This window comes from Oncorhynchus mykiss, chromosome 13 (assembly GCF_013265735.2).
Source record: "Oncorhynchus mykiss isolate Arlee chromosome 13, USDA_OmykA_1.1, whole genome shotgun sequence".
Taxonomy (NCBI): Eukaryota; Metazoa; Chordata; class Actinopteri; order Salmoniformes; family Salmonidae; genus Oncorhynchus; species Oncorhynchus mykiss.
In genome coordinates this window covers 27,035,819-27,048,759 of record NC_048577.1, presented here as the reverse complement: position 1 = coordinate 27,048,759, position 12,941 = coordinate 27,035,819, and the positions used below count along the sequence as shown (strand labels likewise).

Genomic DNA, 12,941 nt, shown 5'->3' with positions numbered 1-12,941 from the left:
ACACGAATCAATCAGCACATGCTTCTCTTTGAACGACGTAATATAATATTAAACTTTTATGAAATAAATGAAAAATTAAAGTTTGTTTCCTCTACTGCGTTGCCCACTCCAGTCAGTAGATGGCGATGTGCGTCTTTTAGGTTGAGGCGACGCTGCCAGTGTGACGTATAATCTAGTGGACGGGACGCTCCTTCAACAACAACAGCTAGTCAGACACCTCGGTAGCTTTTTAGCAAACATAGCTACAACATTCACACTCTTTACACTGTTTTGGTGTATATTAGTCGCTGTGTATTAAACCCACTTCTGTCGTATGTACTTTTTGGCCCATTTCATTATATATTTACGTTGTTTGTCAGCTAGCTGGTTTGCTAAGTTAGCTTAGAACTAGGCTAGTCGCTAATGATAGCTAGCTAACATCCCCGACCATGAGTTCACTAAGCTACTCTCCTCCTGATAAAGAAGAGGAGGTCTGCTGGACGGAGGAAGAAGCTCTCGTCAAAGAGGAGGAGGAAGAGGAGGATGTTACAATACAAAAACAAGTAGAGGGTGAGGCTGTTACAGTGAAAGAAGAGGAAGACTCGTTCAGAGTGAAAGAGGAGGAGGATGTTACAGTAAAAGAAGAGGAGGCAGAGAAAGAGGAGGATGCAGTTTTTGTAGTGAAAGAGGAGGGGGAGATGACTGTCACATCGAAGGAAGAAGAGGAGGTTGAAGATAAGTTTAACACCAGTAAGTACTGTCTCTGCAGTCGTTGAACCAATATGCAGTAAAGGGGTTCTACACTTTAATGTTGTTCTGTAGGAATGGCTGAAGCTACACTGTAACGTGTAGAACATCAAGAGTGGACCATCAACAAAACGTTAACAATTGATGAAATGCATCCAATGACAATGCCTGACATACTGTAGTCCTCAATATATCTTATTAGATTAGCCCAATATGTAGTCTTAAAGGGGCAATCAGCAGTTGTTACATCCATTTTGGGACTTATACATTAATGAGTGGTGTGCAGTAGCAGAGAAAACAGTCTATAACTTGGGTGACAGGATTCTCTGACAATTTTGTCAAGGTGGGTTGATAGTGGAACGCCTGCGCCAGAAAGGTTAAACCTGGAGGTTCAGATTAAAAATCCTGAAGTCTTCAGACTAATCTGTTTTGGCTCTGGGAGTGTATAGTCTACAGGTGAACATGTCATTTAAAGTTATAGAAAATTAAAGTATAGAAAGACTGCCTAAAGAAGGAAGGTGAACAGAAAAGCAACACCCGAACAGGGACTTGAACCCTGGACCCACAGATTAAAAGTCTGATGCTCTTCCAACTGAGCTATCCGGGCTCTGCCTTTACAAATTTTCATACACCTCACCTGCCGGGCAGAGGCACGGACTGACGAGGGGGCATTGTCAGATGGTACATTTCCCCAGAGAACCAGGCCTCCGTTTCAAATGATACAGTCAACGAAATCTGAACTAGACATCCCCTCCAAAGATGCAATTTGTCCAAGACCTCGTGGCGCATCGGTTGCACGGCTGACTCCACATCAGAAGGTTGCGTGTTCAAGTCACGTTGTGGTCAGGGCTTTTATGTGTTTAATCTCTTTTATGTGTTTAATCTCTTTACACAGCAAAGTCAATTAATCAGCACAAGTTCAAATCTCGCACGAAAACGACCAAACCAATGCTGCTTTAGATGACAATTGTCTCTCACAAACGCCTGGCTCACTGCAAATTCCTAAATCAGATGATGCTGTGTGATTGACAGATGTAAATCAGTCTTCGAACAGGGAGTTTAAATTAGTTTTTTAAAACTTTAATTTAGCTAATTTATTTGGCACGCTTGCATTTGTGGAGTTTCTCCCATCCTTCTCTGCAGATCCTCTCTAGCTCTGTCAAGTTGGATGGGGAACATCACTGCACAGCTATTTTCAGGTCTCTCCAGAGATGTTAGATCGGGCTGAAGCCCGGGCTCTGGCTGAGCCACGCAAGGACATTCAGAGACTTGTCCCGAAGCCACTCCTGTGTTGTCTTGGTTGTGTGCTTAAGGTCGTTGTGCTGTTGGATGGTGAACTTTCGCCCCCAGTCTGAGGTCCTGTGCACTCTGGAGTAGGTCTTTCATCAAGGATCTCTCTGCACCTTGCTCCGTTAATATTTCCCTCGATCCTGACTAGTCTCTCAGTCCCTGCTGCTGAAAAACACCCCCACAGCATGATGCTACCACGTCCATGCTCCACCGTAGGGATGGTGCCAGGTTTCCTCCAGACGTGAATCTTGGCATTCAGGCCAATCTTGTTTCTCATGGTCTGAGAGTCCTTGAGGTGCCTTTTGGCAAACTCCGAGCAGGCTGTCATGTGCCTTTTACTGAGGAGTGGTTTCCATCTGGCCACTCTATCATCAAGGTCTGATTGGTGGAGTGCTGCAGAGATGGTTGTCCTTCTGGAAGGTTCTCCCATCTCCACAGAGGAACTTTGGAGCTCTTAGTTGCTCTAGGCCATTGTGTTCCTGGGGACCTTCAATGCTGCAGACATTTTTTGGTACCCTTCCCCATATTTGTGCCTCGACACAATCCTGTATTGGGCTCTATGGACAATTAGTTTGACCTCATAGCTTGGTTTTTGCTCTAACATGCACTGTCAACTGTGGGACCTTATATCGACAGGTGTGTGCCTTCCAAATCATGTCCAATCAATTGAATTTACCACAGGTGTACTCCACTCAAGTTGTAGATACATCTCAAGGATGATTAATGGAAACAGGATTCACCGGAAGTCTCATAGCAAAGGGTCTGAATACTTACGTAAACAAGGTATTTGTTTTTAATTTTTAATAAATAAGCAAGCATTTCTAAAAACCTGTTTTCATTTTTGGCTATTTTGTGTAGATTAATGAGGATTTATTTTAATTGTAATAATTATTACAATAAGACTACCGAAACAAATGTGGAAAAGGGGAAGGGGTCTGAACTGTGTGATTCGAACCAGGGTGTCTGTAGTGACGTCACAAGCTCTGAGTTGAGTGCCTTAGACCGCACCTAAAATATATCTTGGTCAACCAAGAGTTGTCTGTTCATTCTTCCAAACGATTGGTTGAAATGTTATAACGTGTATTTTTTCATATATAGACACACCCCATGTGTTTAATAAAATCAACTATCTAAATGAAAATTATACAAATCTATTGTAAACATAAATAAAGCAAATCAAAACATTGCAGCCTGCAGTTAAAAATATCAGTTAAAAATAAATGTCCTTTATAAATCACATTATTGGATGCACATGGCCTGTCTACAACCAACTTGAAACATTGTATCAACTGGGTCTCCAAAACTAGCAATAGCAAGCTTGCAACATTGTATAAAATATTCTGGGCCCTCAAGTTTCCCGCACCAGTGAGTTTTGTACAGACACAGCTGTAGGCTATTTGTGCAAAGAATAAGAAGTAATCAGGGATTTTATGACATTTCCACTGGATCAGAGCATTTCCTTTTCCTTTTCAATGCCGAGTGGTTATCGAGAGTTGGAAATATTTTTCAAATACTTTGAGCAACTATTGTCATTCGTAATTGATTCTAATAGGACTTTGTTTACTTGCTGTTTGAGGTGAAGAAAAAATTACTTTGAGAAATCCTAAATAATTTCAGTTTGCTAAATCCAATGGTTTTAACCGAGAGTTACCTTAACTTTATAGACAACACCCCAATGGATACTGTCATTAACGCGGTTCTTCAATAATTACACATCATTCTTAATACTGTAGCTGTTCAGTTACAGTCACATGTTCAACTATCGTCAGCTGATCCAGGAAATCATTTTCTGAATGACAGTCAAATGACAAACATCACAACATGCAACAACAACCAAAGTGTTTCTTCATTCATTACTCTGGTAAAGACAGTTATGCCATGCTCCACGTAGGATCCAACATCCCTAACAAATTGATGTTTATAATGTGTTATTGTCTGCTTGATTTACAGTAGGGTCTCGTTAGTCTGTTTGGACACAGAAGATACTTATCTCATAATGTGTAGAGAACTGTTCCTTGATGGATAGGCTATTACACAACACACAGAGCTATTTTCCTTAATTCATGATATTTAGAATGACAACACATTACAGAGTAGCCTAGTGGGATTATTCACAAAATTATCTGGTGATCAAGTATTGAAATGTCATGACAAAAACATTTTAGTTTCCATATTTCACCTGAAATATTAACTGATTTATAGTCTGAGGTCTATGTTGTTGTTAGGTGAAGTTATGGGTCCTACAGTAGGTCTATGTTGTTCAGTGATGTTATGGGTCCTACAGTAGGTCTATGTTGTTGTTAGGTGAAGTTATGGGTCCTACAGTAGGTCTATGTTGTTCAGTGATGTTATGGGTCCTACAGTAGGTCTATGTTGTTGTTAGGTGAAGTTATGGGTCCTACAGTAGGTCTATGTTGTTCAGTGATGTTATGGGTCCTACAGTAGGTCTATGTTGTTGTTAGGTGATGTTATGGGTCCTACAGTAGGTCTATGTTGTTGTTAGGTGAAGTTATGGGTCCTACAGTAGGTCTATGTTGTTGTTAGGTGAAGTTATGGGTCCTACAGTAAGTATATGTTATTGTTAGGGGAAGTTATGGGTCCTACAGTAGGTCTATGTTGTTGTTTGGTGAAGTTATGGGTCCTACAGTAAGTATATGTTGTTGTTAGGTGAAGTTATGGGCCAATTTGCGTACACTTAGTTTACAAACGCTCATTGACAGACTCGTAGCAAAGCTAGCCAAAGAGCATTTTACTGGTGGAAGTGTTTTTTTAAGTATAAAGCAGTTGATTTGCGACAACACATATTATATAAAGCAGGACATTCAAAGGACATTCATTATAACAATTATAATCCAAAGTAGTGTGAAATATACTCATAAGCAACCTGGAAATGAAGACTATTTTTGCTGTCAGCCTATGAGAAATCCCCTGACTTTTCCCCCACGGTGGTGAATTAGTGAATAGACACAGAACTTAATGTGAGTTTCCTTGAGTAGCACTCCTGATCTTGCACTGTAATATTCAGAATACATTGTGAAAAACCAAAATCTTTGCTCTCCATTTTTGCTCCAGCAGATATACTACATCCATAACTAGTGGTTTCCTCATTTGCAGATATACTACATCCATAACTAGTGGTTTCCTCATTACCAGATATACTGCATCCATAACTAGTGGTTTCCTCATTACCAGATATACTGCATCCATAACTAGTGGTTTCCTCATTTGCAGATATACTACATCCATAACTAGTGGTTTCCTCATTACCAGATATACTGCATCCATAACTAGTGGTTTCCTCATTTGCAGATATACTACATCCATAACTAGTGGTTTCCTCATTTGCAGATATACTACATCCATAACTAGTGGTTTCCTCATTACCAGGTATACTACATCCATAACTAGTGGTTTCCTCATTTGCAGATATACTACATCCATAACTAGTGGTTTCCTCATTACCAGATATACTACATCCATAACTAGTGGTTTCCTCATTACCAGGTATACTATATCCATAACTAGTGGTTTCCTCATTACCAGATATACTACATCCATAACTAGTGGTTTCCTCATTACCAGATATACTACATCCATAACTAGTGGTTTCCTCATTACCAGATATACTACATCCATAACTAGTGGTTTCCTCATTACCAGATATGATTTTTATTTGGATTTCATTTAAAAAACGAAAAAGTGGTGCGTGCGTATGTATTCACCCCCTTTGCTATGAAGCCCCTAAATAAGATCTGGTGCAACCAATTATTTTCAGAAGTCACATAATTAGTTAAATAAAGTTCACCTGTGTGCAATCTAAGTGTCACATAATCTCAGTATATATACACCTGTTCTGAAAGGGCCCAGCGTCTGCAACACCACTAAGCAAGGGGCACTACCAAACAAGTATCACCATGAAGACCAAGGAGCTCTCCAAACTGGTCAGGGACAAAATTGTGGAGAAGTACAGATCAGGGTTGGGTTATAAAAAAATGTCAGAAACTTCCCACGGAGCACCATTCAATTCATTATTAAAAAATGGAAAGAATATGGCACCAAAACAAACTTGCCAAGAGAGGGCCGCCCACCAAAACCCACGGACCAGGCAAGGAGGGCATTGATCAGGAAGGCAACAAAGAGTCAAAAGATAACCCTGAAGGAGCTGCAAAGCTCCATAGCGGAGATTGCAGTATCTGTCCATAGGACCACTTTAAGCCATACACTCCACAGAGCTGGTCTTTACCGAAGAGTTGCCAAAAAAAGCCCCTGCTCAAAGAAAAAAATAAGCAAACACGTTTGGTATTCGCCAAAAGGAACGTGGGAGACTACCCAAACATATGGAAGAAGCTACTCTGGTCAGATGAGACTAAAATTGAGCTTTTTGGCCATAAAGGAAAATGCTATGTCTGGCGCAAACCCAACACCTCTCATCACCCCCAGAACACCATCCCCACAGTGAAGCATGGTGGTGGAAGCATCATGCTGTGGGGATGTTTTTCATCTGCAGGTACTGGGAAACTGGTCAGAATTGAATGAATGATTGGTGGCGCTAAATACAGGGAAATTCTTGAGGGAAACCCGTTTCAGTCTTCCAGAGATTTGAGACTGGGATGAAGGTTCACCTTCCAGCAGGACAATGACCCTAAGCATACTGCTAAAGCAACACTCGTGTTGGGATAGGGTGCAGTATTTTCACATCCGGATGAAAAGCGTGTCCAAAGTAAACTGCCTGCAACTCAGGCCCAGAACCTACGATATGCATAGTATTAGTAGATTTGGATAGAAAACACTTTGGAGTTTCTAGAACTGTTTGAATGATGTCTGGGAGTATAACAGAACTTATTTGGCAGGCGAAACTCATTCATTCAGATTTGTTTTTTTAGGTCACGCTTTTCAATGGTGTTTCATTGGGATTCCAGATTTCTAAGGGGCAGGCTTGCAGTTCCTATCACTTCCACTGGATGTCAACAGTCTTTAGAAATTGGTTGAGGTTTTTCCTTTGAGAAATGAAGAAGTACCACTGTTCAGAATGAGGCTCGAGGGAAGTGTACTCTTTGTTAGAGGCGCACAACCTGAACAGCACGCTCCGCTTTCTTTTCCTCCGATATGGAACACAGTTTATCACGTCATTAAATTTGATCAATTATTTAGTTAAAAAATACCTAAAGTTGTATCAGGAAAGTTGTTTGAAATGTTTGGACAAAGATTACAGGTAACTTTTGAGATTTTTTATAGTCATGTCGTGCGTTTTGGAACCGGTGTTTTTCAGAATCAAGCGCGCCAAATAAATTGACATTTTGGATATATATCAACAAAATTAATCGAACAAAAGGACCATTTGTGATGTTTATGGGACATATTGGAGTGCCAAGCGAGGATGATCTTCAAAGGTAAGGCACAAATTATGTCATTATTTCTGTGTTTTGTGGCGGGTTGAAATATGATTGTCTGTGTTTGTTTGCGGAGGTGCTACACTCAGATAATATCATATTATGCTTTCGCCGTAAAGCCTTTTTGAAATCTGGCATGCTGGCTGGATTCACAACAAGTGTAGCTTTAATTTGATGTATTGTATGTGTGATTTCATGAAAGTTTAATTTTATAGTAATTTATTTGAATTTGGCGCTCTGCATTTTCAATGGATGTTTGCCGTTTCCATCCCACCTATCCCAGAGAGGTTAAGTGGAAACATTTAAATGTCTTGGAATGGCCTAGTCAAAGCCCAGACCTCAATCTAAATGAGAATCTGTGGTGTGACTTAAAGGTTGCTGTACACCAGCTGATCCCATCTAACTTGAAGGAGCTAGAGCAGTTTTGCCTTGAGGAATGGGCAAAAATCCCAGTGGCTAGATGTGCCAAGCTTATAGAGACATACCCCAAGAGACTTGCAGATGTCATTGCTACGCTGTTGGCATCACCTTTTATAGTGGATTTCTGCTGTTGTAGGCCTTTAACCATCTGTCGGACTTTGTTCACACAGGAGAGAGAAGTGACTATCGAGGATCCTCTGGGGAGCCTCAACAACCTCATGATGCTGACAAGGCAAAGAAAAGTCTATCCAGATCAAAACACCAGCAGAGACCCACAAGGAAGAAAACTCATCGCTGCTCTGACTGTGGGAAGAGTTTTGTTTCTTCAGGACATTTAAAATCACACCAGAGAACACACATGGGAGTAAAACCTTATAGCTGTGCTCAATGTGGGAAGAGATGCACTCAGTCAACAGACCTTAAAAAACATGAGAGAATACATACAGGAGAGAAACCTTATAGCTGCTCTGACTGTGGAAAGAGTTTTGTTTTTTCAGGACAGTTAAAATCGCACCAGAGAACACACACGGGAGAGAAACCTTATAGCTGTGCTCAATGTGGGAAAAGATTCACTCAGTCAACAGACCTTAAAAAACATGAGAGAATACATACAGGAGAGAAATCTTATAGCTGCTCTGACTGTGGACAGAGTTTTGCTTATTCAGGACAGTTAAGATTACACCAGAGAGCACACACGGGAGAGAATCCTTATAGATGCGCTCAATGTGGGAGGAGTTTTACTCAGTCAAGCAGCTTGATAGTACACCAGAGAACACACACCGGAGAGAAACCTCATAGCTGTGATCAATGTGGGAAGCGTTTTGTTACATCTAGCACTCTGACTAAACACCAGAGAACACACACGGGAGAGAAACCTTATAGCTGTAATCAATGTGGGAAGAGTTTTTCTCAGCCAAACGGCCTGATAGTTCACCAACGAGTACACACAGGAGAGAAACCTCATAGCTGTGATCAATGTGACAAGAGATACTCTGATAAAAGATCTCTGATCAAACATTGGAAAATACATACATGAAGGAGTTGTTTCATGATATCAATGAATTAATGTCACAATGTAGGATGTACATTTAAATGCATATCACCCCCAGATGTAGCTGACTGTCTTCTGCAAGTTGTCCTCTAATCAGTGAGGTAGAATATATCTCCCATTTCCATATGTTTTTTTAAAGTTGTGTTAGTTTCAACAGCACATACAACCGGATTTCCCCCCTAATTGATATCAGTGATTTATTGTGATTTATGCAGCCAACTGACATTTTGGGGTACAATTATATTAACATTGTTGCCCTGACTTTAGAATATCAGGTTCATGTATCAGGTTCATTCTTAGATGTGCCAACCCAAATGTACAAGAGCATGACATTGGGGACTGGGCCCCGATCCAACAACATGTCTATCGAGTGAACCCTGAAAAGAGAGAGAAGCTCCGCAGTTAGGTGGAAAGTTACTACGGATAATGCAGGCGTTTCCTCTTGAAATCAGACATGTCCGTGATAAGGACAACTTGGTTGCTGATTGTATCAAGGGTGGGAAGTCAAAAAGATTTGTATTTTATGTTCCAAGGGGACAAGAGTTCTAGAAGCTAGTGAGTTTTAGGAAGACGAGAGTTCTAGAAGCTAGTGGGGAAAAAAGTACATTTTTTTCTTGTTTTTAATTGTTGACAGCCAGTAGACACAATGTTTATATTGATGAAGCATTGTAGTTGATTTGTGAAATGGAAGTTGTTTTCTGTTGGTGGTAAGCAAACCTGTCCAACAGAAATATAGGATATATTTGTTCTCTTAAATTGTTCTCTTTTTCCATTTATGTTTTGAGGTTGGACGTTAGCACGTAGGAATGGGGGATACATAGTCTGTTGTACAACTGACGAGGTGCACTGATTGGTGTCACCTCGTTAGTCAGTATGTGTTACACCTGTGCTGGCTTGTCCACCTTGTTAGTGGAAAGGTGTTTCACCTGAGCTGGTCCAGGTTCTATTTAAGAGTGTCTGGCCCAGTGCTCTAGTTGTCTTGATGGATGTGGAGAGTCAACACATTTAGTTGCTCCACGTTTTTGGTTTGCTTCCTGTCTGTAAGTTTGGTGTGGGTTTTTCTTTTGTTTGCCTCTTCTTGGCCAGATTTAGTGGGTCTCATGGTGGGTGTCTTTTAGGTCCCAGTTGTTGTTACAAGTCAACATCCAGTGGACACCCCATAGTGCCTTTCAAAATCCCACCTGTTTAGTTTTGGTTGTTGTCAATAACTCTTTGTTCCCTCTTCTATGTAAGGGACATTTGGTTTTCCTGTTGGGGAATGTAACGACAAACAATGGAGTAAAACGAGCTTCTATTTTGGGTTGGATGTTGTATCCAATTCTTAATATTTTAATCATTGTCTTTTAACTTAGAATGTTCATTAGTCTTTCAGTTTCTCATTCTTTTTTTTATCCTTATGTTTGTTTCGTATTAAATATTTGTTTATTTTGATTTGCTTTTTCCTGTGAAGACATTGTGTTGCATCCATGTCTGAAATGTGCTGTATAAATAAAGATTGCTTTGATTTGAACATATTGTAAAACAAATGAACACATTTACTGACTCCTCAAACCAATGTGCAAAAGCAACCCAATATTTTGTTCCATCTTAGTATGAAAAAACATCTTCCACTATGTCAAAATAGTGCATGGTATGTATGTTTAGTATCACCTTTCAACCAACCCGGTGCATTTGTTAAAAATGAAACATTTTGAAATCAACATGTCAAAGGATTCAACTCCTGAGAAGTGAAACAAACAAATGGATCAAACAGATCAATCCCACTTTCCCAGCCTGCTGAAGGCGTGGTGGAGTGGTAAACACCACCTCTACCAGTGGTAAACACCAACCCCGGCTCTACCAGGGGCTTGAGGTGGTCTCCCACAGCTCTGCTTATGTCAAGTTCTGTGGCCTTGCTGTTCCATTCCTTGACTGCCCCTGCAACACAGAAACACATTTAGTCATATTATATAAAACACTCAAAGTAATGGATATGGAGCATCTATGGCCTCAGTTACACCTGGCACCTAAATGTGACTTGTGTCATCTGATCACTCCAAGCTGCATTAGGTTCAGATCTACCAGGATGGGCCTTTGACAGTGGATGCAGTCAGGCCACTGAATATAAATATTCAATATAAAGAGATGGGTGAATGAGTGAGGAAAAGTACATTTGACACAAACGACCTTCATAATATCAAAGAACAAATGTGTGTCTGAGGAGAAGGTAACTTTCATACAGCCAAAAGGGGTGAGAAATTACACCAATATCAGTGGACAATTTGCACTAATGTAAATAAACATAGATGATGGAACATATTCCCGTTTGCTTACATGATGAACCACTAATGGGACATAAATATTTACCATCTAAACCACGTGACCTCTCACCTCTCTGGCTGTAGAAGTGTTCTTCCTAACCAGTGCCTCAACAGTTCTGTGACTGAGCTCCACCCTCACTGGGTCTTCAGAGGAGATGAAGGCTGAGGAGGGATGGAAGGATGAATGGATCATTCAGCCAATAACATGTTGAGCTGCTGTCTGACAAAATCACTGTTTTAGTAGTTCATTAAAGTAAATAAGGCTTTATGACTGCTGAATACCAACTATCAATCACTTAGATCATGTAATTTCAGGTAGATATATCCTTGGGACGTCTCTAGTCGGTTGAAATTGACATTTAAAATGGTTAAGGTAGGGGTTAAGGTTAGGGTTTAGGGTAGAGATGTCCCAAGGATCCCAGATAGCATTGAGCATCATGCATTCTTCTGTCTCTTTCACATAGCAGGTGTAAAATAAACAGACAAGACAAGTCGGCACGCAATGGATTATGGTCATTGTAGTTAATTATGTATAATACGCTAAACTAAGAAGAATATTGACCTGTTGGAAACTACAACTCCATACTCGATCACACAGTTCAGGCTGTGTCTGATTTATCTCTAGAGAAACTACAACTCTACTCCATCACAGTTCAGGCTGGGTTTGATTTATCTCTAGACTCGCTCTAGACACACCGATTCGTCAGACAGGCCAAAGGCGCTTGCTTACCCCAATTCGGGGAACCGTTGATCTACTTCAGAGGAACTGTGTCTACAGTGATTTCCTGTTGTTTTGACACCTCACTGGTAAACTAGAATAACTAGCTGTTGCTACAGAACGAGACGACCAATTCACAGTTAGTCTGTGTCTCGTTCTCCACACACGGACACATACCAAGATCACGTGTTTTCTATATGCACAAGATAGTTTGACTATATAAGGCTTCAGAACTTTGAGCTCTCGGCCTTCCACCTCAGAGTGTAGGGCTGACCAGCTACATTATTGCAATTCTTATCAAATAAAAGTTTGTTTGAAGAAATGACAAAATCTCTCCTAATTGGTTAGAATTTCCACCACAATGTGCAGTAAGGCTTTTTCAATACCAACAATGTTAGACCAGACTGAGCTTTATGGAAACGATATACAATATATGGGAAAGAATATAGTTGGGGGAAATAATCCAAACCTAGTTGTGCCTAGTTGGGACATAACGTTATCTAGAATGATAACGGTACTGTACTGTAGCTCATACAACACCGACGGTCAAACCAGGCTTTCTAATATTTACGGTAATTAACTATAGTAACGTTATGGAAGAGACCAGTTACATTGAGACCAGTTACATTTCTCCTGCCCCATCCATCATCTTATTACCAAAACAGTGGTGGAATTACAGCTTTGTTATTGTTTCAATTGCACATTGACTGCTTGTTGTGTGGCTCAATGTAAATCAACACTGTATCGCCTCAACATGTTTTTATTTATTTATTTGACCTTTTATTTATACAGTTTTTGTCTCATTGTGATAACATCGATTTTCCAAGAGAGACCTGGTCCAATAGCAACGTTGACAAAAACAAACACTGTATCCTATATCCTAAAAACAGGGTAAAACTATGTAAACCAACACTGTATAGCCTCAACATGCTAAAACTATAATGCTGATATCATGGATGGTCAGTCCTTGCATCCATAGGTCTGCCTATGAATTTGAGACCAGTTACATTTCTCCTGCCCCATCCATCATCTTATTACAAAAACAG

The 12,941-nt window shown here is 40.3% G+C and overlaps 1 protein-coding gene and 1 non-coding gene across 2 annotated transcripts; one reads left to right on the top strand and one right to left on the bottom strand.

Annotated features, from left to right (window-relative positions):
- Positions 1-591: 591 nt before the first annotated feature.
- Positions 592-10,387, top strand: LOC118938444 (zinc finger protein 239-like). The gene is made up of 2 exons (XM_036942413.1): positions 592-729; positions 7,997-10,387. Exons 1-2 carry the CDS (start codon positions 678-680, stop codon positions 8,860-8,862), a joined length of 918 nt encoding a protein of 305 aa, XP_036798308.1. The 5' UTR covers positions 592-677; the 3' UTR covers positions 8,863-10,387.
- On the bottom strand, positions 1,261-1,333 carry trnak-uuu. The gene has a single exon. It is a non-coding gene; the product is annotated as a tRNA-Lys (tRNA).
- Positions 10,388-12,941: the final 2,554 nt, after the last annotated feature.

Excerpts from the sequence above, each read along its gene's own strand:
- LOC118938444 (XM_036942413.1), top strand. The coding sequence starts at position 678 with ATGACTGTCACATCGAAGGAAGAAGAGGAGGTTGAAGATAAGTTTAAC. Across the intron at positions 730-7,996 it reads TGAAGATAAGTTTAACACCA|GAGAGAGAAGTGACTATCGA; the intron begins GTAAGTACTGTC and ends TTGTTCACACAG.